Source organism: Petromyzon marinus, chromosome 57 (genome assembly GCF_048934315.1).
Source record: "Petromyzon marinus isolate PM22_M1 ecotype Great Lakes invasive population chromosome 57, UKy_Petmar_22M1.pri1.0, whole genome shotgun sequence".
NCBI classification, from domain to species: domain Eukaryota; kingdom Metazoa; phylum Chordata; class Hyperoartia; order Petromyzontiformes; family Petromyzontidae; genus Petromyzon; species Petromyzon marinus.
In genome coordinates, this window is record NC_133723.1 from 9756379 (window position 1) to 9783924 (window position 27546).

General features: G+C 47.2%; 2 protein-coding genes across 4 annotated transcripts in view; both read left to right on the top strand.

Annotated features, from left to right (window-relative positions):
• The first annotated feature begins 11746 nt into the window (after positions 1-11746).
• On the top strand, positions 11747-21395 carry MYDGF (myeloid derived growth factor). The gene is made up of 6 exons (XM_032975701.2): positions 11747-12020; positions 14727-14777; positions 16456-16517; positions 18504-18585; positions 19130-19202; positions 20487-21395. The coding sequence occupies exons 1-6, from the start codon at positions 11892-11894 to the stop codon at positions 20564-20566; spliced, it is 477 nt and encodes a 158-aa protein (XP_032831592.1). The 5' UTR covers positions 11747-11891; the 3' UTR covers positions 20567-21395.
• A 3691-nt stretch (positions 21396-25086) lies between these two features.
• The window catches only part of LOC116955056 (furin-like), a 42974-nt gene continuing 40514 nt past the window's right edge, over positions 25087-27546 (top strand). The window contains exon 1 of one of the 3 annotated variants that reach the window (XM_032976008.2): positions 25087-25703. The gene's annotated coding sequence lies outside the window, so the exon portion shown is untranslated. The remainder of the gene's footprint in view (positions 25704-27546) is intronic. The other 2 variants (XM_076052761.1, XM_076052762.1) reach the window with 2 other exon arrangements.

Genomic DNA, 27546 nt, shown 5'->3' on the forward strand with positions numbered 1-27546 from the left:
CATAAAGTGTCAAAATTGCCTCGCGCAAAATATGTAAGCGAGCGATTATTTTTCGAACGAAATCAGCGATGAGGATGACGTGTCACCATAGTGACGCGGTAGAGTTTTGTTATTTAAACAACAAATATATCACAATCTTTATTTACACTGCAGGAATCCAATGAGATATGAAGTTGTGGTGGGTCAGAAAGCTACAGCAACAAACGATGCAACAAAAACACGATGAGAGTGTAAAGTCCAGCAAAGGAAAGCAAATCGCAAAGAAAAAGATCCCCCGGAATAGATTTGAAGTTTTCGTGACTGCAATGATCCATACTCTTTGGTTCTTTCTGGTAAAGTCACGTTGAGGAAGGTCAGCGGCCTCGATTAGCTGTGACTTCTTGCCTCGTCGTCTGTTAAAACCTCTAACAGATAAGTGGAATTCATCCCCGTAGAGGTGGTTAATACTGTGTAGGAACCTCCTGGTAACACCAGCCCACAGGGGATTATTGTGTCCGTTCGTCGTGCATTTAAAAATGGTAGGGGTGGGGCTGGGTGGGGAGGGGAGGGTGGGGAGGGGCTGGGTGGGGAGGGTGGGGAGGGGCTGGGTGGGGAGGGTCTGGGTGGGGAGGGTGGGGCTGGGTGGGGGGTGGGAAGGGTGGGGCTGGGTGGGCAGGGGCTGGTCACCCCGTGGTGCCCTTATAAAACTCAACGTTTAACCAACTCACGCCGGCCTGTGCCCGCCCTCACAGTCGGGCATATTTGTGGAATACACCACGTGGTGGTGCCGCCGTTGACCCTGGCCATTGACCGAGCAACCCAACGTTCCTACCAGCCCCCTCCGCAGGAATGTATTTCTAGATTTTAAGTTTTCGTGACTGCAATGATCCAAACTCTTTGGTTCTTTCGGTAAAGTCACGTGACTTTTACCGAAAGAACCAAAGAGTATCCCCCGTATAGTCTGAACAGACTGTTGGGGAAAGAGCTGTAGCAGCACCTATGAAGGCCGGCACGGGACACGACGGGATAGGTGGCGAACACCACGCCCGGCCGCCTTTGTCTCCCTCGTGGCGATGTTTAAACACACAGCACCAGTCAACCTAGCGGCGGCCCAGGACCGGTTCAGATAATTGTCACTGGTTGTGGCCGTGAAGCGAAACATCGAGCTGGGGTCTCCGGCTTTGTGACGCAGCACGCCAACCGCTACACTGACGCTCACCACAAGCAAGTCACACACAAACACGCGAACGTCTTTGACTTTGTGAGCGGGTGAAAACCGTGAAAACCATTAACTTGGCCATGACTGCAAGGCCAACCAAATGTCCAGAGCGCGAGCGACCACCACCACCACCACCACGATGGGACGGAGATACAGGTGTGCGGTGACATCCGACTCAATAAGTCTTCAGTACCGGGAGTTTGTTTTTTATTATTTCTTCCAGCACGAGAGACACAGGCGGCGTCTTCAAGGATTCCATTCACTCCAAGCGTCCCGAACTGTCTCTCTCGCTTCCCCCTTTATACAGGGACTCCTCTACATACGAACGAGTTAGGCTCCAGAGGTCTGTTCGTAAGTCGATTTGTTCGTAAGTCCCAACTTTACTCCCGTCGATTTCAAACACCATGCACGGCGTGTACACTAAATACGGGGAATGGCTTTAAAAGTTGTATAATCTCCTGTAGATATAGATGCCACTGGTTCTTCACGTTCTGCAGATGTAGATGCCACTGGTTCTTCATGTTATGCAGATGTAGATGCCACCGGATCTTCACGTTCTGCAGATGTCGATGTCACTGGTTCATTTTCTGCAGATGTAGACGCCACTGGTTCTTCACGTTCTGCAGATGTAGATGCCACTGGTTCTTCACGTTCTGCAGATGTAGATGCCACTGGTTCTTCATGTTCTCCAGATGTAGATGCCACTGGTTCTTCACGTTCTGCAGATGTAGATGCCACTGGTTCTTTACATTCTGCAGATGTAGATGCCACTGGTTCTTCATGTTCCGCAGATGTAGATGTCACTGGTTCTTCACATTCTGCAGATGTAGATGCCACTGGTTCTTCACGTTCTGCAGATGTAGATGCCACTGGTTCTTTACGTTCTGCAGATGTAGATGTCACTGGTTCTTCACGTTCTGCAGATGTAGATACCACTGGTTCTTCACGTTCTGCAGATGTAGATGACACTGGTTCTTCACGTTCTGCAGATGTATGTGCCACTGGTTCTTCATGTTCTGCAGATGTAGATGCCACTGGTTCTTCACGTTCTGCAGATGTAGATGACACTGGTTCTTCACGTTCTACAGATGTAGATGCCACCGGATCTTCACGTTCTGCAGATGTCGATGTCACTGGTTCATTTTCTGCAGATGTAGACGCCAATGGTTCTTCACGTTCTGCAGATGTAGATGCCACTGGTTCTTTACATTCTGCAGATGTAGATGCCACTGGTTCTTCATGTTCCGCAGATGTAGATGTCACTGGTTCTTCACGTTCTGCAGATGTAGATGCCACTGGTTCTTCACGTTCTGCAGATGTAGATGCCACTGGTTCTTTACGTTCTGCAGATGTAGATGTCACTGGTTCTTCACGTTCTGCAGATGTAGATACCACTGGTTCTTCACGTTCTGCAGATGTAGATGACACTGGTTCTTCACGTTCTGCAGATGTAGATGCCACTGGTTCTTCACGTTCTGTAGATGTAGATGTCACTGGTTCTTCAGGTGCTGTAGATGTAGATGCCACTGGTTCTTCACGTTCTGCAGATGTAGATGCCACTGGTTCTTCACGTTCTGCAGATGTAGATGCCACTGGTTCTTCACGGTCTGCAGATGTAGATGCCACTGGCTCTTTACGTTCTGCAGATGTTGATTCCACTGGTTCTTCACGCTCTGCAGATGTAGATGCCACTGGTTCTTCACGTTCTGCAGATGTAGATTCCACTGGTTCTTCACGCTCTGCAAATGTAGATGCCACTGGCTCTTTACATTCTGCAGATGTAGATTCCACTGGTTCTTCACGCTCTGCAGATGTAGATGCCACTGGTTCTTCACGTTCTGCAGATGTAGATTTCACTGGTTCTTCACGCTCTGCAGATGTAGATGCCACTGGGGTTCTTCACGTTCTACAGATGTAGATGCCACTGGTTCTTCACGTTCTTCAGATGTAGATGCCACTGGTTCTTCACGTTCTGCAGATGTAGATTCCACTGGTTCTTCACTTTCTGCAGATGTAGATGCCACTGGTTCTTCACGTTCTGCAAATGTAGATGCCACTGGGGTTCTTCACGTTCTGCAGATGTAGATGTCACTGGTTCTTCACGTTCTGCAGATGTAGATGCCACTGGTTCTTCACGTTCTGCAGATGTAGACGGCACTGGTTCTTCACGTTCTACAGGTGTAGATGTCACTGGTTCTTGATCTCCTGCAGATGTAGATGCCACTGGTTCTTCACGTTCTGCAGATGTAGACGCCACTGGTTCTTCACGTTCTACAGGTGTAGATGTCACTGGTTCTTGATCTCCTGCAGATGTAGACGCCACTGGTTCTTCACGTTCTGTAGATGTAGGTGCCACTGGTTCTTCAGGTTCTGTAGATGTAGATGCGACTGGTTCTTCACGTTCTGCAGATGTAGATGTCACTGGTTCTTCACGTTCTGCAGATGTAGATGCCACTGGTTCTTCACATTCTGTAGATGCCACTGGTTCTTCATGTTCTGTAGATGTAGATGCCACTGGTTCTTCAGGTTCTGTAGATGTAGATGCCACTGGTTCTTCACGTTCTGCAGATGTAGATGCCACTGGTTCTTCACGTTCTACAGATGTAGATGCCACTGGTTCTTCACGTTCTACAGATGTAGATGCCACTGGTTCTTCACGTTCTGCAGATGTAGATGCCACTGGTTCTTCACGTTCTGCAGATGTAGATGTCACTGGTTCTTCACATTCTGTAGATGTAGATGCCACTGGTTCTTCATGTTCTGTATATGTAGATGCCACTGGTTCTTCACATTCTGTAGATGTAGATGCCACTGGTTCTTCACGTTCTGCAGACGTAGATGCCACTGGTTCTTCACGTTCTACAGATGTAGATGCCACTGGTTCTTCACGTTCTGCAGATGTAGATGCCACTGGTTCTTCACATTCTGTAGTTGTAGATGCCACTGGTTCTTCATGTTCTGTAGATGTCACTGGTTCTTCACGTTCTACAGATGTAGATGCCACTGGTTCTTCATGTTCTGTAGATGTAGATGCCACTGGTTCTTCACGTTCTACAGATGTAGATGCCACTGGTTCTTCACGTTCTTCAGATGTAGATGCCACTGGTTCTTCACGTTCTTCAGATGTAGATGCCACTGGTTCTTCACGTTCTACAGATGTAGATGCCACTGGGTCTTCACGTTCTGTAGATGTAGATGCCACTGGTTCTTCAGGTTCTGTAGATGTAGATGCCACTGGTTCTTCACGTTCCATGGCCACGGGGAGTAATACTGTCTCTACATCACCCCGTACTGTCCTTACACATGTACGTACGCATGGTGAACTTCTTTCGCGCCGTACGTAACCGACCGTGCCAATCGGAGGTGCCACCTCGCTGAAATTTATCCGCCCTGCGCTCCGCTCGTTGTTGTGAGCGTAACTCCTCCACCCTCACCATTGTTGCCTGTTGGAGAGGGACCGCCTCCAACCGCACAGTCGCATCTCGACCAGCCCCCCACCCCAATGGACCTCGCAAATGAGCTCGAGGAATTGACGCAGGATGGGCAATAAACGAGAGCAAAAACTCTTTCCGAGTGCCTCCTTTTTAAGCACGTGCCGTGCGATTTAACTGAGAAATTAAACGCGCTGTGAAATATAAAATAAGAACTCCGGCGTCTTCCAACGCCACGTCTGTGACCCTCACACACAAGCGAAGCAGAATGCTCCAGAATACGGAGTTTGCCTCGCGCTCGATAATAAAAACGATGTTTACGTAAAATGTGAAGCGTTCATTCAGTCCCGCCGGCTGTACGATGCCAACTTTGAATGTGCGGTGACCCCGAGGGGGTTCCACGTGATGCCGTCACGTGTGAGCCAATCAGGTGCGAAGGCAAGAGCAGAGTGGAGGGGCGGGGGGGTTAATGTGTGGATATCTATTACAATGGATACACATTACCGGTTAAGTTATTTACAGGGTGATTAACACACATTACGGTAAGCATAGGGTGATCAACATACCACCGATCGACTCGCCGCCACCGTCCCCCTCATCGTGACCAAAGTCTTCTCCGGCGTTTGCGATGTGTGTCTCTCTCTCTCTCCCCGTGGGTCCTCTGCTTTTCCCCCTGCACATTTAGAAACACGCGTTTAGAGAGCTGTTTGGCTGCTATAAATGTCCACGTGATCAGCCACTTCGTTGAGCTTTCATTTGTGGCCTGGTCGCTTCTGAAAAAGAGCTTTATACCTCAGTGGGCCTTACCTGCTAAAATAAAAAAGTAGTTTTTAGTTTAACATTAAAATAAAACAAATTACCAGGTAATGAAGGCCACTGAGCTGGTATGCAGCTGTTTTTCAGAAGCGACCTGGCTATCATCAATGAATGCTCAACGAGGTGGCTTATCCTTATCATCATCATCACGTCGACATTTATAGCAGCCAAAAACTCTAAATGCGTGATGTCATATCTAAATGTGGAGGGGAAAACCCAGAGGACCCGGAGAAAAATCCACGTGACCACGGGAATAGAGAGAGGGACACGCAAACTCCAAATATACAGCAGCAGCAGGCGTCAGGGTCGGGATTGAACCCACGACCTCCTGTACACCAGGCGAGGTAGTTAACATCTCCTAGCCACCGTGATGATGATGAGAGAGAGGGACACACAAACTCCAAATATACAGCAGTAGGCGTCAGGGTCGGGATTGAACCCACGACCTCCTGTGTACCAGGCGAGGTAGTTAACATCTCCTAGCCACCGTGATGATGATGATGAGAGAGAGACACGCAAACTCCAAATATACAGCAGCAGGCGTCAGGGTCGGGATTGAACCCACGGCCTCCTGTAGACCAGGCGAGGTAGTTAACATTTCCCCACATACAAACATACAATCCCGCCATAACTATAGGCAAGGCCACGTACAGACATGTCTAGACACGCTGTCTTGTATAAACATTACTTTACCGTTGAGTGCTGGTCAACCCGTGTGCTATTTTAGGCTCATATACGGTGCACCTCTGTTTGGAAGCAATATTGGCTTGAAAAACATATTTTACTTGCCAGTAAAATGGCACGGCAAGGGCTATAAACAGTTTACCTCGCTTATCGATGAGCATAAACCATCACGCCAACTTCCTTCAGCCTGTTTAACGAGTCGGCTTTCGCGACCAATATCATCCATAATACAGGTTTTTTTTTTGGGGGGGGGGGGGGTTACTGCAAATCGCGTAAATATCCTCGCAGCAGCTGGCCATCGAACAAAGATCGTTGGCAACATCGCGGGCTTTCAGATGCGGCCGTCTGGAACGCTCTTCCTCCCGATATTAGGAGCTATGCACTTTGGAGCTGGAGCTATACACTTTTAAATCATCATCTAGATTGACAAACTCACGTCTTTAGCGCTTCCTTCGTGTTTTTAGTTTGTTGTACTCTCCCTGCACCTCCGATTAACACGGTTGGCTACGTACGGTGCGAAAGAAGTTCAACATACCTACACCATACTACAATATACAATACACACTACACTATACACTACAAACTACACTATACACTACGATACACACTAAACTATACATTACGATACACACCACACTATACACTACGCTACTATACACAACCACACTATACGACATTGATAATGCATTCTTTATAACTGCTTTTGGTGTTTAGTTTGTTGCTCACCTCCGATGAGCACGGTTCACGACACACATTGCGAAAGACATTCAACATACATATCAACACACTGCACATTCCTCGACCCATGCTTGCGAGGTTCCGGTAGTTCAGCACATTTCTTGAAAGTCTTTTTGATCCCTACGCAGGTATAATGCGTAAGACCCAAACATGAGTCACGAAGTCGACCACAAAGCAACACGGTTACCCAGGATGCAATGTGCGAACAACATCTCACGGTTTTTGCTATTAAAACAAATTAGTGTATGCAGCATTTCTACGTCTTTTTTTTTAAAGCGTGGTTGTCTGTAGCTGAATGTGAACTGTGATGGAACCATTCCAATGCCCCTTTTTGAAACTGTTAATCAAGAAATAAAAATATGCGTTCGTGTAAGTCTCATCGGTAACCTACAACTCTGATCCACCATCTCTCTGCTGGCCTATGCGCTCTGAAGAAGGGCCTGAAAGGGCACGTGATATATCATATATATTCCCTTTCAAGGCCACATTGTCATTGACGAATGTAATTGGGTTTTAATTATTGTAAGACGATGAATTTACGAGCATAAGAATACATTTTAGTGATGCATTGTTGTATTGCTGCTTTGTTTGAGCAGAAATCTTGACTAATCAGAATATTTAATTATACTTGAGGAATCCGATAGCTTGACAGCTATATTTTTTTTTAACAACACCTGGAGTGCAGATCGCGGTTAAAGCGCCACCTCCTCACTGAGACGAACACCACCGCACACGTCACAATGCACCACGTGCTTTAAAGAAAACGTAATTTCTCTCTCAATATTAATTTCATGGGGGTCCTGCCTGCGTTAGGATGGTTTATTTTGTAATGTATGTTGAGCTTCTTTCGCACCACGGTACGTAGCCAACCGTGCTAAACGGAGGCACGGAGGAAGGACAACAAACGACACACAATAAGCAGTGTAGGACATACATTTATTTAGAATGGATAAGTGTTCTTTGGTTCTTTCGGTAAAGTCACGTAGAATGAGAATAAAATAATAAATAAAACAATAAAATTCTCACGACGTTTCGGCCACAACACAAGTAGTCTTCTTCAGGTAAAGGAACAAAACTGTCGGGACGACAGAGCTTTAATTGTGTTGTGGCCAAAACGTCGTGAGAATTTTATTGTTTTATTTTATTATTTGATTCTCATTCTACGTGACTTTACCGAAAGAACCAAAGAAGATGAATCCTTGCAGTCACGAAAGCTTTATATCGAAATGGATAAGTGATTGACTTCGTGCGCGAGAAAACGAAGACCCTGTCGATGGGCTACATTCATTAATATTTTGAAAGACAAGCCACAGTTCTGCGATTGTGGCCATGTAACCCGCACTATGGACCGCACAGTAAACCCATAGAGACCCATCGGGACTCATAGACACCCACAGAGATCCACTGAGATGCATTAAAGGCACGAGCCACGGTCTTGCGGTTGTGGCCATGCAACTATGGACCGCACAGGAAACCCACTGTGGTCTTCGCTTCTTCAACGGAGGAGAAGGAACAGCAAAGGAACACGAACCATCTCTCTCTCTCTCTCTGCTGACAGCCCTCTCGTCGTGGTTGACAGCCCTCTCGACCCGGTGCGTTGTTGTTATGCTGCACGGGTGTCTGCCGCCAAAACGTCCGAATGTTTGGTTCAGAAGGATAGGCTGCTTCAGAGGTGGCGTTGTGGTTCCATCTCGTGTCTCCGCTTGGTATCTCTCCCCTCCGCCATCTCCACTCCCCTAAACAGACACAGCCTGCTGGCCCCAAAACCAACACAGCCGCCATTCGCCACCAGGTGACTGTGACGTCACCACGGCACCTGTGCCAGGCCAAGTGCACTTTGAGGCCACGTGAAGTGTCGATGGCTCGCTGAGAGGAGGTGATGGGACAGACCCAGGTGCCATGGCTTGGCTGTAAATAAATACATAATTGGCTGACTGAGATGACCGGTAGATGCACCAGCTGTACCCCTTACTGTGCCAACTTGCTGCACTTTATCCGCCCGGCGCTCCGCTTGTTGTTGTGAGCGTCGCTCCTCTGCCCTCCATTGTTGCTGGAGGGTGACTGCCTCCAACTGCCCAGTAGCAGCGTCCTTCATAGGACCTCACACACAGTCACCCACCGATCCAGTCACCACCACCGATCCAGTTTAACACGTGGTAGGGATTCGCGACCAATATCCACAAAATAGTTTTTTTTAGGTTAGATCACGTAAATATAACGTTGTCGTTAAACACGCCACCACCCGACACAGCCAATTAGTAAGGTTTGTCACGTAAAACAAAACGTGCCAATTCGTTACTAGTTGAGCTCACCGGTTGTGTGTTGAAGAGTTAAACCCCAACTACCTGATAACGGACGCTTGTGTTGTGACCGAAACGTCGTGTTCTTTTATTATGTTTTTCTATCTACGTGACTTTACCGAAAGAACCAGAGAGTATGGACTCCTGCAGTCACGAAAGCTTCAAATCAAGATCCCAACTACAGCGTTCACAATTCGAGTGCCGTGACGTTTCGCCGGTAATTACAACGCCAGCAGCAGCCAGCATCATCAGGCGACAGCCAGAGCGTTGTGGAGCGAGAGGGGGTCCACGTGATGCCGTCACTGGTGAGCCAATCAGGTGCGAGGGTCAGAGTGGGGGGGGGGGGGTTAATCTATGTTTATAAATCACAATGGTTATCCATTAGCCGTTGGGTTATTCATAGGGTAAGTAACATACATTCGGGTAATCTATGCGTAATCAACATACCACCGATCCACTCGCCACCACAGGGTCCCCTCATCTCGGGATTACAAGACGCACCTTTAACACATTCCTGCGGAGGGAGCTGGTAGGAACATTGGGTTGTTCGGTCAATGGCCAGGGTCAACGGCGGCACCACGTGGTGTATTCTGCAAATATGCCCGACTGTGAGGGCGGGCACAAGCCGGCGTGAGTAGGTTAAACGTTGAGTTTTATAAGGGCACCACGGGGTGACCAGCCCCTCCCCACTCAGCCACACCCCTCCCCACCTAGCCCATCCCCACCCTCCCCACCCAGCCCCTCCCCACCCTCCCCTCCCCACCCAGCCCCACCCCTCCCATTTTTGGATGCACGACGGACGGACGGACACAATAATCCCCTGTGGGCTGGTGGTGTAACCAGGAGGTTCCTACCAATATTATTATTGCACACTTTTATTTAACTCACTCTGTTGTATCCTCAAATCTTGTAGTAACTCAATTGTAACCCACTTCCCAATGTGGTATCGACTGCAAACTTGGTATACTTATGTCATATATATAACAAAATATATTTTTAAGCATTTTTTTTACACGTTATATGTTTCGGATTGTCCACGCTCAACTGACGTTGGCTGTAATTTCCCACGGTCCTCTTACGTTGTGGCAAGCTTCGGGGGGCCACTTCCTGGAGTCGCGGAGTTGTGCCATTACTAGTACGGTACGTTTCGTTAAAGTGTTATTGTAAATTTTTTTTTTAATATTACTTATTTCTCTCCCTAGTATTTTTGTTGTTGCAAAAATGGAAAGGTGCGAACGTAAAATATTATTGCGTGCGATTTATAAGGATTAATATAATACATTTAAAGTAATGCAATTGAGAGTAAGATTACCTTAAGAGTGTGATTAAAATGATGACAGTGTAAATTACTATGTATATGGATAAACTGCGTATTGCGCAAGCTTCAAACACCATTAGAGGCCGTCCATAAATGACGTCACGCACCTAGGGTGGGAAGGGGGGGGTCAGACATTTGTGACGATGTGTGACGGGGGGGGGGGGTTTGAGAAATGTGACGTCACATCAAAATGCGCAACTTTAAATAAATATAGACAACACGTTCTACTTAATTAAGTAGACTTTTTAATAAAATTGTTCTCCTACAACATCAGAGTGCAGCGCCACATTAAATACGCACTACAATGTCAATAGTTTAAAGCGATTTGAAGCATGTTTTTTCTTTTTTGGGGGGGGGGGGGCAGAGTTTTGTGACGTCATATTTGAGGGGGGGGTCTGACTTGTTGTGACGCCGTGTGACGAGGGGGGGGGGGTCAAAAATCGCGTGACGTCATTTATGGACGGCCCCTAAGGATAAACTGCGTATTGCGCAAGCTTCAAACACCATTATTAAGACGCTCTGGAAAGTAAGAGACACTTCGGTCTCAGTAAAGTCTGGTGTCACACAAACACGCATACAATACCGGATTATAAGACGCACCAGCACACTTGAATTTTGCCTACTTTATTAGAGACAAAGTCACACCTTATTGGTCACCTCGTGCCCCTTATAAATCTCAACGTTTATACGAGAAAGTCCTATCACAAGGAAGAAACCGTATGGGTTCACAGGTATGACTGACATACATTACAGGAGAAAGGTGCGTCTTATAATCCAGAGATACGATACATTTTGTAGCGATCTCGCCTTCCCTACGTAAGATGGCGCTCTCCCATTCCAATATGGCGCCTTCCCTATGTAGGGGCTCTTTCCCTTTCCAAAGATGGCGCCCTCCCTATGCAAGATGGTGTTTTCCCTATGCAAGATGGCGCCCTCCCTACGTAAGATGGGCGCTCTTCCTACGTAAGATGGCGCTCTCCACCCCCCACATCAACCGACAATGACGCCACAGCCACCCGCCCAAAGTGACGAGAGGCGACGCGTGCGCGCTGCCGATTGGTCAAACGTGAGCGCGTGATGCAAACAAAGCAGCCGGTTGGCGAACGCGATGAGTGATCTTCCTCTTCCGGAAGACGGCCCACACCGTTTTATGTTACCCGATAGCGGAGTTCTTCCAGTAGACGTAGCTCCAATGCCGACCGATGGCATTCCGGAAGACGAACACCACTTGGAAGATGCCCGGTCCGGGATTGGAAGATGTCTTCCGGAATAGGAAGATCACCGTCGTTGCAGTGTGGCACCTGAGGGAGGGCTCGCGGTGCCGAGGGAGCTTCGGTGAACTTAAAAGCGAATTTTAATCGATTAACGTCAATTACAATTACAACAACAACAACCCTGCAACAACAATGAGGGCGTGGGTCGCCTGTTTGGCGCTGGCCGCCTTGTTGGGGGCTGCGTCAGCCGACGAGAAGGCCCTTACCGTGGAGTTTGATGTGAGGCCCGGGGGGATCGTGCACTCGTTTAAGCAAGAGCTGGTGAGTGAAGAGGTGTGATCACGCATCTCGGTGCGATGCGTGAACGTTCTTACCTATCAGCGAATGTCGATCGCGTAAGAGGCAGTGGGTGGTACAAGGATACAAAGTGGTCCCCCCCCCCTGACGGTACTGGAAAGATACATTTGGAATATTTATACATGCTGGGAGAATCCGATGAGCTGTAAAGCTCTTTTTCACAGGCGTCCAGTTCGGGGGGCACGTGCTCAGAACGTTACAACAACAGACAATATTAAAAAAAAAACACCACAGTCGTGCACAGTATAGGAAAGGTTAACACATGACTTTAAAAAATGCAAAATAAATATAAACTTCGTATTTTAAAATGTAAAATCCCCCGAGCTGACTGTCACAAATGATAGCTCAACGAAGTGGCCGATCACTTTTTTTTGTTACCGGCAAAATAATCAAAATAAACAGGCCATGAAGAAATAATAATGTTTTACCCTTTTATATGTCAATAAAACAAGTTCTGTGTGTGGTTATAATGCGAACTTGATTCCTTGCATAAATGTGTCTATTTGGTGTTTGAACATCTTAACACCTTGATTTGAAGCTTTCGTGATTGCAGGAATCCATACTCTGGGTCTTTCGGTAAAGTCATGTAGGTAGAAAAATAATAGATCTATTATTAAAATAATATATCTTATTTATTAAAATAATAGATCTAGAAAAATAATACAATAATAGATCTAAATTGTGATTTAAATTTTGATTTAAAGCTTTCGTGACTGCAGTAATTCATATTCTTAGTTTTTTCGGTAAAGTCACGTTGAAGAGAAACAACAAAATAATAGATCTATTATAGAAAAAGTCACATAGGTAGAAAAATCATAGATCTATTATTAAAATAATATATCTATTTTATTAAAATAATAGATCTATTATTTTTCTACAATATATCTATTTTTTTCTACCTACGTGACTTTACCGAAAAATAATAGATCTATTATTTTAATAATAATAATAGATCTCTTATTTTTCTCTCTTATTTTTCTATAATAAGAGATCTATTATTATTAAAATAATAGATCTATTATTTTAATAATAATAGATCTCTTATTTTTCTACCTACGTGACTTCTATAATAGGTCTATTTTTTCTAGATCTATTATTTTTCTACCCACGTAACTTTTTCTATAATAGATCTATTGTATTATTTTTCTAGATCTATTATTTTTCTACCCACGTAACTTTTTCTATAATAGATCTATTGTATTATTTTTCTAGATCTTATTTTTTTCTACCTACGTGACTTTACCGAAAGACTCCACCACCTGTTTTATTGCCAGAATGGGTCAAACCTATTCTTATTTAGTTTCATACTTTGATACTGGCAACAAAAAAAAGGTCACATTTAATAGCAAGCTATGTGTGCCCGATGCTCTGGTCCAAATTTGCGAGAGAGAGAAACTTATTCTCGTGTTAAGAACTCAACGGGGTAAAAACCAGATGGCAACACGGCCCCCTACTTGGCAAGCTATTGCCATTTGCGTGTGCACCTTGCGACACGTAGGGACAGCAGCCGCTGGGTGTCCCCCCCGCCTATGTAAAACGCCGTTTTTAAGAAATTAGTTTTAATTGTATATATTTGTTGAACTTCTTTTGCGCCGTACGTAGCCAACCGTGCTAATCGGAGGTGCAGAGGAAGGGCGACAAACTAAAGACAAAAAGCGGTGCTCAAAAAATTTAGAGTTTGCTATTTGTGCGTTCAACTTCTTTCGCACCGTACGTAGCCAACCCCGTGCGAATCGGAGGTGCGGGGCGAAGATGACGAACTAAAGACAAAAATCAGTTCTTAAGCAATGAGTTTGTCAATTTAGATGATTCAAAAGTGCATCATAGCTCCCAGTGGGCTTCCTCATATCGGAAGGATCCAAGAGCGTTCCAGACGGCCGCAGAAGCGCACCTGAGAGTCGGGGCAATGCGGCGACCTTCTTTGAGAGGCATTTTAATGGATGAGATGTGGTGGTGTAATGTGCTTAGTAAATTCCGAGTAATTTAAGCACCCAATAAATACAGATTCTAAATTCGTTGTTTTAAAGTTTTGGTGATTTGATTATTCGCGGTTACCCAGTTTCAATATGGACTTACTGGGCTCGCCATGGGAATGGGGAATTGTCACCCCCGGCTCGGGGTCGTCATTGGACCTGCCCCATTGCTCGTCGGTGATCTTCTGTAATTACCGTTCGTAATTAATGACAAAGACTTATTTCGCACCGTACGTAGCCAACCGTGCTAATCGGAGGTGCCGTGTTGAGTCTATGGGCAGTGTTAGTCTATGGGTAGTGTTAGTCTGTGGGCAGTGTTAGTCTATGGGCAGTGTTGAGTCTATGGGTAGTGTTAGTCTGTGGGTAGTGTTAGTCTATGGGCAGTGTTGAGTCTGTGGTGCAGTGTTGAGTCTATGGGTAGTGTTGAGTCTATGGTGCAGTGTTGAGTCTATGGGCAGTGTTGAGTCTATGGGCAGTGTTGAGTCTATGGTGCAGTGTTGAGTCTATGGGTAGTGTTGAGTCTATGGTGCAGTGTTGAGTCTATGGTGCAGTGTTGAGTCTATGGGCAGTGTGAGTCTATGGGCAGTGTTGAGTCTATGGGCAGTGTTGAGTCTATGGGCAGTATGTATGAATGTTGAACTTCTATTGTGTCGTGCGTATCCAGCCGTGCTAACCGGACGCTTCTTTGTGTTGACAGGGGAAATTCGGCTGCACATTTACCTACGCAGCACAGGGAGGGACAAACGAGGCAAGAGATCCCCCCCCTACCTTCCCTGACATCAACCAGAATCAACATCAGAATATCTATTTATCAGAATATCTATTTATCAGAATATCTAATTATATTGCAGGAGGAATCCAATGAGCTTCAAAGCTCTTTTTCACAGATGGGGTCAGAACGTTACAACAACAAACAGTTACAAAAAAGCACGATCGTAGTGCATGGTACAACAACAAACAATACAAAAACAGACGGGAGTGCAAAGTATAGGAACGGTAAGCGAACCGCTAAAAGATATGCACGAAATAAGTAAACTTTTTTTATTTACCAGGTAGATCCCACTGAGCTATTAGCTTCTTTATCAGAAGCGACCTGGCTATCACAAATGATAGCTCAACGAAGTGGGCTTATCATTGTGTGGACATTTATGGCAGCGAAAGAGGTCAAGTTTAGTGTTAAGAGAGGTGCCTGAGGCACGAGTAATGTTTCTGACCACATGTATCAGAGAGTTTGACTCTTTAGAGAAGTGAACTAGGACAAAAAAGCTTACGGACGTTTTGAGTGCAGGTGTGCGGAGCACACTCAGAATGTCATGGCAGGATAAGAGAAACGGCTTGAGAGTTGTGAATATAACGTGTGCAAGGAATTCTAATGAATTTAATCAGGAAGAGGAGGTTGTGATGGGTGGGACACGGGGTGTGCAGGATTGAAGAGGGCATATGACCGAGATAGTCATTGCAGTGGCACCCAGAAGTCTGAAGACCTAAAGCCAGATGCTGGTGGTGATGAGACTACCACCATCAAAGGTGCTCGCTAACAGCACTTGCCCCAAACGTCTAATAAGGCTATACGGCAGATCGTTGTCCTTCATGAGACTATGAGAGTGGTCGTGGGGGGATCGAGTATTAAATGTTCAACAGCGGAGGGATATAGCAGAAGGCAGGAAGCGATGGCAAGGCGTAATGGCATTGGCCATGGGGAAACATCCTCAAAGCCTTCACCTCGGCATTGTACGTGTTTGCATGTAACTCCTTAAAACTGTGCTGCTCCAATTGTCCAGTGAAGAAATCTAGATTTGAAGTTTTCGTGATTGCAGAGATCCATACTCTTGGTTTCTTTCGGTAAAGTCACGTAGGTATAAAATAAAATAAATGAAATCACGACGTTTCGGGCGCAACACAAGCGTCCGTGATCAGGTGGGACAACCACAGCAAGAAACAATTGCTGAAGTGGGCAAAAGGGCTGCTTGTAACAAGAGGTTATATCGGTAAGAGAGGGGGGAGGAGCCAGGGAGGAGAGATATAGAGGGGGGTGTGGGGTAGGGTGAAGATTCGAATGGAATTGAATGGCATTGAAAGGTATTGTCACCGCAAGACAAAGGGATGGCCCCGTGCGAAACTCCGGCAGACAGGAGAGCATCACATCAGCACGTCGTATTTGGACTCGGTGAACGGAGTCCGAAACCAAATGTATCGTATCAAACTCACTGCAACGCAAGCCGGTTCAATAATTCATGACTGAAATCCAGACTTGGATGCAGAATCTCAATTGTTGACTCTGCGATTCAGACCAAGAAAGCCTTCTGATATGGACACTCAGTCCAAGCGGGCCTCAAACACAGGAACTCCCGCAATACACTGTGCGATGATTATGATGACGATGTTGATTCCGACGGTGGTGGTGATGATTGTTTAATTTCTTGCAGCAATGGCTGATGAGCTTGGGGTCGAATGAGGATCATTCTCTTTTCTCCTGCTCCGTGTGGAGGTATGGAAACTATCCGTTCCATTCACTTAATTCCTTTTTACCGCCCTTTGTCTCAATCTTTGGCTGGGTGAAGGCCTCCTTTGGGCTATGTCAGTCGTCGGAGTTGTTTGACCTTGCTTCACCGTGCTGGTCATTGCAGGTCGGTGAAGCGGGGCACCCAGGACCGGTTTAGATGTCACTCGCCACTGATGATGTTACCCGCCACTGATGATGTTACCCGCGGCTGGGAACCAGACCCGCATACCTGTCAGGGAAATTGAGTTTTCAGGCCTATACGACAAAGACGTTTCAATACGGGCAAAAAAACACGTCTTTGTGTGATGGAACTTTGTAGGATGAACGTTGAGATTTAAAAGGGGCATGGGGTGGCCAATAAGGTCTGAATTGGTCTGTAATAAGGTAGGCACTGACAAGGGGTTGACATGTATGGATATCGCTCGCCACTGATGATGTTACCCGCGTCTGGGAACCAGGCCCACCTCACTGGTTTCATGGCGACGCTGTAATGGAGCGACGAAATGGGACACCTGACGAAATCGCCGATCGGAGATTTGCCCCCATTACACGGAAGAGAGTGTTAGGCGTGGTGTTGGCCAAAGGGGGCGTTGTCTTTGCCCATAAGATGGTCTTTGTGGATCATGAATCGAGGTTGATCATCGTATCGATTGCGCTCGGTCGTCCCAGCACCCAGCTCAAAGTTGATAGGGCAGCCATCTTGAAAATGTCGATCCATTGGCAATTCGATTAATTGGCAATCCAATTAATTGGCATGCGATACTTGGATCGACCAGTTGTGTGTGACACACCCCCTTTATTTGATTGGCTAATATCAGCAAGGTCGGTGATTCCGTCGCAGTCCGCTTTTATTGTAGTGCGGTGCAGCAGCCGCTGAGCTGCCAATCGATTTGTGCAATTCCACATGGCTCTGTTATAACAACAACGACGACGACGAGGAGGTGACCTGGCCCATTGTGATTGACGTTCAGCTTTTACAGCCTCAAATTGAACACGCGCGCCCTGTCAGAGTCGACAGCACTGCCTCGCAACAATCAGTCGGCACGGCCTTCAAAATCTCACCATCACCGGCAGTAACAGCACCACGACTTGTATCTGACTTTAGGTCACCCCCCCCTTAGTCGCCAACCTGTGGGTGCCACTTGCATTACCAGTCTCGGTAACCTGCCCTCCACCACCCTGCACACGTGTCACACCCATCACATCCTCCTCTTCTGGAAGTATGTACGTTTTAACTTCTTTAGCACTGTAAGGCCAACTGCGCTAATCGGATGCACGGGGGAAGGATGACAAACTAAACACAAAAAGCAGTTCTAAAGACATTAATTTTCGATCAAGATCACATCTCCAGTGCTCTCCTGCCACATTCTGTTTCGAATCTGTCTTCTATTCTGGCTTGAAATTCCTACATTCCTGCACATCTATCTACTCAAAGGCCAGCACCTTCATTCGTATTTGTTTAGTTATAATTCCAACTCTCTATCGGCCAGTAATTCTTAACCTGGGGTGCACTCACCCCCTGGGGATGAGAGATGCCCTTTCTGGGGTGGTACAGCTACTAGGTATTAATTAACATTATTTTTTTATGATTGAGAACAAAATGGGTGCATTCTGCAGTAAATGTTAAAAACCACTGCCTCTAGCCCCTATAGTAACACACGCACACATTCCTCCTGTCTCAAACACTCACTTCTTCACACTTAGGTTGACCTCTCTACCCTTCTTAAAGTTTTACATAGGCCATTCTGGACCCACATTGGTGAATACAACTATCGTTTTCTGTTATAGTGTTGTTGGCGATGCTGACGTGCTGTTATTGGTGTGTGAAATTTTAAATATGACTTGGAAAAATCACGTGTGCTTTTAAAAATGGTACAGCCTTCAGTTCACCGGCTTGCGCAGTCAGTTAAGATGCCTGTGCGTTTTGTCACCAATGTGTCGAGACAAATTCTTTACGCCTTTTCGTTACAGGCCAAACGGGAAGTCATATCTGTTCTTCGTTCAGTTCAACACTGAGATTTCTGGAGCCAAAGTGGAGTTCGCGGAAGCCTTTGTGAGTTTTGGAGTCGGGGTTTTTTGTAGTTCATTGTTCAATGTTACTCCACAAATCTATCGCAGTGGTTTAACAACCGTTACGTCAGGAAGGAGGATACTGCCATGGGGTTGTCACAGTGGCGAGATGTTAACTACCTCGCCCTGTACGCAGGAGGGTCGTGGGTTTGATTCCGATCCTGACGCCGATGAATTTGGAGTTTATGGTCGGGTGTATTTTTCTCCGGGTACTCTGGGTTTTCCCTCCCCGTTTAGAATCAATATGTGTTTTGAGTATTGGCTGCTATATATTTCCATGTGATAAAGCTATTAGCTTTTTTTTCAGAAGTGACCTGGCCATAAATGGTAGCTCAACGAAGTGGCTTATCACGTGGAAATTTGTTGCAGCAAAATAATCTAAATAATCTAGACTGATCCTTAAAACCTGGACTCTTGGACCAGTGTCATTCTAGACCGATCCTAAAACCCTGTTTCTGTTAACATTCCATAAACGAACACTGGCACCGAAAATGTAGTGTTTTAAAATGTCACGTTTGTGTTTTCAGTCGCAAGCAGCTACAAGTAACCTGAAGGACATCGCTTTGAAGCCAAGTGAAATTGTGGTTGGGGAACACACAGGTGATATATTGTAGATTTTTGGTTTTGTTACACACTGAAGATGCTGCTGCCCCGATTGTGGAGCGAAATGTCAGACATTATTGTCAAATAACACGCGGTGCGACCCCAAAAGCACATCGTAGAGTTACAGCAAATCGTTACTTTTGTGGTGTGGGGTTGGTGCATAACAATAAGTCCTCTATAAAAAGTTCAAGTCAAGTTGATACGTGTCCTCACTCGAAATTAGTGTTGGGCAGGGATCACCTCTGTCAGTGGCCCTGAGTCGGGAGTGGAAATTCCACATTCTTATGGAAGCGGCCGGTTTATCTGTCGGACAACCACTGTCAACATCCACCTCATTGGTGTTTATTTTTCTATCAACCCCTGAGGGATGAGGATGATGGGATGAGGATGATGGGATGAGGATGATGGGATGAGGTGACCCCCAAATGACTGGATCCCGTTACTTAAAACCCTCTATCCTTTTCAGACCATATCACCAAATAACACATTGGCCAAACAAACATTTTGTTCTCTGTAATAGAGTTTTTGTTTGGTTTAGATCGCGTAAATATGTGATGTCGTCACTATGAGCCAATAAATTACAATGGATATCTGTTAGTTGGGTTATTGATAGCTGGTTAATCAACATCGACCTCAAATTTATCCCCCTCTATTCAAGGCCCAAACAGGAGGATTTTTCCACAATTCTGGCTGTCACCTAATGAGGCTAGTTGTAATTACCGGCGAAACGTCATCCTCAAATTGTAAATGTTGAGGGGTTTACTCTCCAACACAACCGGTGTGCTGAACTAGGAACTAATTGGCAAGTTTTGTTTACGTGACAATCCTCACTAATTGATTGTCAGGTGGTGGCGGGTTTAACGACACATTTTACACGATCTCACCCAAAAAAAAAACCTATAATAATATTGGTCGCGAAAGCCTACGTGCAAAATTTCGTTCTCCACTTTTATGTGTGTATGTCGAACTTCTTTCACACCATACGTAGCCAATCGTGTGACAAACATTATTCTCGTAGGATAGAGCGGGTGGGGAAAAGTGTTGCCCTCCACCGTGTGGAACAGGTCCCTTGGAAGAAGCATCTCGGAAGGAGTTCCTTGGTGTCCACTTCCGTGGGCTGTTCTCTAACATGAAGGGTTGCACTGTTCTGCGGGAGTTCTGCATGGCATGAAGCCAATAACGCAATCGTGAAACAATTGGAGACGTTACAAAAAAAAGAAAACAATCAATCTTGATAATAGATTATAACGCCAGCTGAAAATGTTCCTTCTGTGTTTGCAGTGAGCCACAACCCGGGCCAGTTTGGATCGCAGCTTTCCAAGCTCATGATCGTGTCGAGGAAACCTCACGAAGAGCTGTGATCGCCTCTCTCACTATGTCTCTCTCCGCCACACAACTCTCCCATTATTTATCCACGTTTCATTTGAGACCCTGTAACTCGTTCTCTTTACACGCCAAACCACATTCACACACACTCTCCTCTGCATCCCACACTTCTCTCCATTTCCCCCTCTCTACTCCTTCCTCCCAGGCATCTCCTCTGCACTTCACACAACTCTCACGCTGTCAATGGAGACACAACTGCTGGGATTTGGACTCGTTTTAATATGAGCCAGTCGTAGCTCTGTGGCTGAAAAGGCCATTGCAGACGCACCGAGCTAGAACCTTTTGACACTTGTGAGTTTTAATTAATCCTTGCGGGGGCTGGACGTTTTGTGTCGAAGGTTCGTCATCGCTGAGTCGCACTGCTGAGATGCGAGGTTTGATCCCTTGGGTCGGATGTCTCAAGGGGTTCATGATGGCCGTGGCAGACTCTTGAGCCAGCAGTGCGAAGTCGAAGCCCCCTGTGCTGTGGGAGTAATTGAACAAACACTGGTGACGTCATGAGCCAAGTTTTCAGGGGTGGGGTTCTCACATTCTTATTAGGAGGGTGACAATGGCTGTTTCGGACACTAAAGAAGTGCTTCGGAGATCCCGGGGTTGGTTATTCTACTGTTTCCTTACAATGGGGGTTCCTCATGGCCATGTCTGGAACATTGATCCAGCAATGCTGAGATCTTGAGTTTAAATCCGGGCACCTACCCTGTGATTAAACTGGGTTCTCAAGCATTACGAATTCGATGTCTCAGCCCGGTCACCAATCACTGCTCACAATTGAAAAAAATAAAAGGATCTTTCCATTTGAGCATGCTCAGCTCTGAGGTTATACATCTGTACGATGCTTTTTCGTTTAAAATCACAGAAAACTAGGCCAGTCGCCCATCTGCACAGCTGAACTGAATGCCGTATTTGCGGCTGCGGTAAAATCGGCCCTTTTGGAGGACATGGAGCAGTTAATCACTGTAGTTTTGCTGTAATGTGGTGGAGTTTGGAATGGATTGAACATTCCTTCGGGTATATAAAGGTTAAAATTTAAAAGAAGCAAACTGGAAAACATTTCCACTCAATAAAAAAATGGTTTTGTTACTTTAAATCCGTGAATATGCTTATTGTACACACAAACACAAGCGATGGCCAGCTCAAATGAGCATTGAGGCAAGTGGATGTATTTGCCATCTGTTTCCATCTGTACGGGGATATAGTGTTGCCCCCTCACGCAATGCGTGGGTTTACTCCGGGCGCTCCGGTTTCCTCCACCCACTTGTATCATAAACGCTCATCAATTGGCTGAAAACAATTTAACATAAAACCCAAATATATTACTCCTCAAAGAGAGCCCTACGACTCAACGAAACACGATGGCCGTCTGGCCTGTTCATCCAGCTTCAATTACATGGCGTCATTCAATTTTTAGGTTGCATTACAAGTCGACTTGCAAACAACAACAACCGCCATTCGCCACTAAGTGGCGGTGACGTCACCACGACGCTTGTGCCAGGCTATGTGCACCGTGAGGCCACGTGAAGTGTCGAACGCCCGCTGGCAGGAGGTCACTGGGCAGACCCAGGTGCCACGGGTCGACTGACTGAGATGACTGGCTGATGCACCACCTGTGCCCCCTACTGTGCCAACCTGCTGTGCTTTAGCCACCCGGCGCTCCGCTCGTTGTTGTGAGCGTCGCTCCTCTGCCCTCCGTTGTTGGAGGGCGACTGCCTCCAACTGCCCAGTAGCATCCTTCACGAGCCTCATCCACAGAGGCCGATCTTGACACCGCTGGTACCAGTCATCGGCAAGTCCACTCAGCTCCACGTCCTCCTGTACCACATCACTCCATCTCTTCTCTAGCCCGTGCCGCGCCCGCTTAGCCCCCTCAATCCGGCCAAACAAAAGCTGTTTCGGCATGCGATGGCTGGGCATGCGGGCTACATGACCCAGCCATCGCAGCCTTGCCTGCCGGAGGAGCTCACCGATGGGACCCTGCCCAGATCTTTCAAGGATTTGTGAGCTCCTCACACAATCCAGTCTGGTTAAACCCAGGATGGATCGTAGGCAGGCCAGCCTAAATGTTTCTAACCGGCGAAGATGTTCCATTAGGGGGGTCCACGTTTCGCAAGCGTAGAGAAGGGAGGGAATGACCGTGGCCGAGAAGACCTGAAGCTTAGTGCGGAGCGACAGACCAGGTAGCTTCCACACAGCGTTACGCAACCGATGAAAAGATATTGCCGCTCGACTGATTCGGAGTGAGACCTCCGCTGTTAAACTGGAGCCAGTCATAAGCACACTGCCCAGGTATGGGAAACTCTCCACTCTCTCCACAACTGCCCCATCACCGATTGGGAGTTGTGGGGGTGGAGTGTCCGACGGTACAAAATACCCAGGCAGGTGCTTAGTTTTGGTGGGGCTGATGGTAAGGCCCCACCTCTTAGTGGCACGCTCCAGTCTCAGCAGCAGCGTCTCCAACTCCTCCTCTGACTGAGCAGCTATTACCAAACACTTACACGAACACCCGCGCTTGCGAACACCCGCGCTTGCGAACACCCGCGCTTGCGAACACCCGCGCTTGCGAACACCCGCACCGACGAACACCCGCGCTTGCGAACCAACTGCCATGAAATATTGTTTTACATCAACTTAAAACGTGAACTCGCACTTTCAAACTGATCCGCAGAACTGTTTTGTGCAGCGGATCGATCCCCCGCGAGAGATGTAATGAGTCAGCTTCGCGCTGTGACGATTATCTGAATGGGTCCTGGGCCTCCCCCTAGGTCGACTCAGCCTCAAATGAGTACCTGGTGCGGTGTGCAGTAAACATCGCTAGCACTGGGGACACAGGCGGCCGGGCGCGGCGCTGGTCACCCACCCCCTCGTGTGCCGTTCCGGCCTTGATCGGCGCTGCTCTAACAGCACTTGTGCCGACAATCTGCGCGTCTTTACTGGGGATCGTTGGAGTGTGTCTTTGTGTGTGTTGTCTGTATGTGTGTCTTTGTGTGTTTTTTGTGTGTGTGTTTTTGTGTGTGTGTCTGTGTGTGTTGTCTGTGTGTCTTTGTGTGTGTCTTTTTGTGTGTTGCCTTTGTGTGTCTTTGTGTGTGTTTGTGTGTGTCTTTGTGTGTGTCTTTGTGTGTGTGTGTCTTTGTGTATCTTTGTGTGTCTTTGTGTGTCTTTGTGTGTGTATCTTTGTGTGTCTTTGTGTGTGTATCTTTGTGTATCTTTGTGTGTCTTTGTGTGTCTTTGTGTGTGTATCTTTGTGTATCTTTGTGTATCTTTGTATGTCTTTGTGTGTCTTTGTGTGTGTATCTTTGTGTGTGTATCTTTGTGTGTCTTTGTGTGTCTTTGTGTGTGTATCTTTGTGTATCTTTGTGTATCTTTGTATGTCTTTGTGTGTGTATCTTTGTGTGTGTATCTTTGTGTATCTTTGTGTGTCTTTGTGTGTGTATCTTTGTGTATCTTTGTGTATCTTTGTATGTCTTTGTGTAATTGTGGTTGCTCACTGCCCCCCTTCCGACAAGCAAGCCTGGCAGGACTCAAGTGAAAATAAAACAGATTTATTTTTTAACATTCATGTTAATTTATTTTATGTTCTATTGACTATACGGTATTTGTTTTTGACAGTGATACATGCAAATGTACAATATTTCTTATGAGTTTAACAAAGCTTCCCTGTTTAGTTGGACTGTAACACATTTCATAACACTGACCGTATGGGAATTTAAAAACGGTATATTACTGTTTAACACGTAGGCTTTCGCGACCACTATCTATAATAGAGGTTTTGACCACCCAAACAGGGCAGAACCATGCATTGTGCATGGTGTGCATGCATAATGTATGTTGATTAACCGATGAATAACCCAACGGGTAATGGATAACCATTGTAATTTATAGGCAGAGATTAACCCCCCCCCCCCACTCTGACCTTCGCGCCTGATTGGCTCACCAGTGACGGCATCACGTGGACCCCCTCTCGCTCCACAACGCTCTGGCTGTCCCCTGATGATGCTGGCTGCTGCTGGCGTTGTAATTACCGGCGAAACGTCACGGCACTCGAAATGTAAACGTTGTAGTTGGGGTTTAACTCTCCAACACACAGCTGTACTAGTAACGAATTTGCACGTTTTGTTTAGAGGCCGTCCATAAATGACGTCACGCACCTGGGGGGGGGAGGTCAGACATTTGTGACGATGTGTGACGAGGAGGAGGGGGGGTTTGGAAATGTGACGTCACATGAAAATGCGCAACTTTAAATAAATATAAACAACACGTTCTACTTAATTAAATAGACTTCTTAATGCATGTTTTCTCCTACAACATCAGAGTGCAGCGCCACATTAAATAAGCACTACAATGACAATAGTTTAACGCGATTTGAAGCATGTTTTATTTGGGGGGGGGGGGGGCAGAGCTTTGTGACGTCATATTTGAGGGGCGGGGGGGGTCTGACTTTTTGTGACACCGTGTGACGAGGGGGGGTCAAAAATAGCGTGACGTCATTTATGGACGGCCCCTTGCCTGACAACACCTTGCTAATTGGCTGTGTCGGGTGGTGGCGGGTTTAACGACACGGTTATATTTACCCCATCTAACCCCATCCTAAACCTCTATTGTGCAGTGCATTGTTCTTTACTGTATTCCCTACTTTCGAAACCGTTCGACTTACGAACGAATCGCGTTGGTAACTCGAGGAGTCGCCCCCGTGTTACGCGAATTTGTATTGCGCGATGACGTCACCAAATTTAAATCGCCGTCGCCGCGAGGGGCGTGCGCACATGACGTCGCCAGAGTTACGCCTGCGAACACAGCTGTTTAGTTTTTTTACGTCATCGCGTTGACGTGACGTACGTGAGGGGGGGGGGTGTGGTTTACGTCGCCCAGCAGCTGTCTGCCCGCCCGGCTATAAAAGGGGGAGCGCCATCAGCACTCGTGTTGGCGTCTTCCCCGGGGCGTCCGCGTCGCTTGCGTTGGTGGTGAACCCCAGGATGGCGACGCCGCTGTCTCGCTGAGCTTCCGTCTTTCTGCCCCCCTCCCTGCCGCCGCCGCCCTCGCCTCGGTCTCCCCTCGTCCCGCGCTGCTGCCGCCGCCGCCGAGGCCGCGGGGACTCCGCCGCTTCCGAGCGTTCCTCGGGTAGGCCTCCGCCAGACCACGGTGTTGCCTAGTTTCCCTGCCCAGTGAGGTAGGCGAGCGTCGGTGCCGTCCGAGAGGCCCGGGGTGCCCCCAACCTTCCTTCGCTCGCCCCCACCGGGCGATGTTTAAAGTCTTTGGCTAAATATGAGCGGTGGCGCAGTGGTTACCGCATTGCGCCGTAGAGCCCGGCTCTCCCGAGTTCGATTCCCGGCCACGGCTATCATCGGTGGTGTGTGAACTCGGTCCACCTCTCTTGACCAAATCGTGAGTGAAGTATGGACACCCGTCCATCAGCGCATTGGCAGAGCGCTACAAGCTGAATCGAAGTGGCTCTGTGTCTCCCTGTGCTGGCTCGGGGAAATTTAGAATAATTCGGGGGTTAGTTGGGCGTAGGGGAGAAGTTAAAAACGACTTAAAAGTGAAGGTCCAGCAGCCTCACGCCATCCTAGCGGTGTCCGCGCGCGTCCATCGAGTTAACAATGTAATTTCGTCCGTGTAAATTGGTAACCCCGATGACGATGGGAGGAGAGCGGATGGGGGGGAAAAAGTCCGTTAAGTTTTCACAGAGAGGCGCTCCGTGGCTTGATGGTGCGATGATGCTCATATGGGATGCGCGTCTGGTGAGACATCCCTCCCCTCCCCCCCGCTTCAACCAGCAGTGGATTGACCATGGCTAGTGATTGACGTGACCGGAGCGCCTTAATGGGTCGTGTGATCCGTGTCTTTTTAAAGTGTCGTCATCGTCCCACTCCTCTCTCTCTCTCTCATTCTGAACGCTCTCGATAGGAGTTGAAGTTTGTGAGGCGTTCATCCGTTGCCTGTGGTTGTTGTTGTTGTTTTCGTCTGCCCCGTCCTCGGGTCTAAACGGATGGGTGATGACCGCACGGACCCCAGGTAGTTGTTCAGCACTCGTGTAGATGTGTTGTTTGTGCACTGTGCCTTTTTATTTTTTAATGTTGATTACATTCTGTGTGTATATATATATTTCTAAACGGTAACTTGGCACGGGCACCAATGCTTCAAACGGCTAGCGACAAACAACACGGTGAGGAGTTGTAATAATAGAACTGCTTTTGTGTTTAGTTGTACCTCCACCGGCACCTCCGATTAGCACGGTTGGGTACGTACGGTGTGAAAGAAGTTCAACATGCAGTACAAAGAAAGACGGTCACTGGATGCGCTCCTGTGCGGCCGTCTGGAACGCTCTCCCCACCGATATTAGGAAGCCACTGGAAGATATGATTCACTTTTAAATCTTCTAGAATGACTCATTTGTTTTAGAAACTGCTTCGTGTGGTTTAGTTTGCCCCCACCCGCCTCCCCCGCATCTCCGATTAGCGCGCTTGGCTGCGTACGGTGCGAAAGAAGTTTCGATGTAACATGCGTACAAAGAGTGGCAACGCGGTTCTTGACTCGAGCGTTAACACCAACGCCTGGATATTTGTATCCCTCACGGGCAATCGCCATACGCAACTGGTTTGTGTTTGTTTATAGGCCGCTACAATGCTACACAATGGGCAAGCATCTCTGGTCGGCACCGCAAAAATCCATGGTTAAAGTGTAACCCTGTTCTCGCCTTCGACTCGCGCTGGAGAGCATGGGGGAGGCCATCGGTCCAGCAGTAGATTGACAAGTTAGTTGTGGTGTGTCTGCGCAAATGTTTTAGTGGGGAGTGTAGCGGTGAGCGTGCTCGCGGCCACCAACACCAGTTGATGAATATCTGAACCGGTCCTGAGCCTCCCCTAGGTCTACTCGGCCACAAGCGAGTACCCGGTGCGTTGTGTAAACATCGCCACCTGGGGATTCTACCACGTGTGCCGTGCCGGCCTTAATAGGTAGGCGC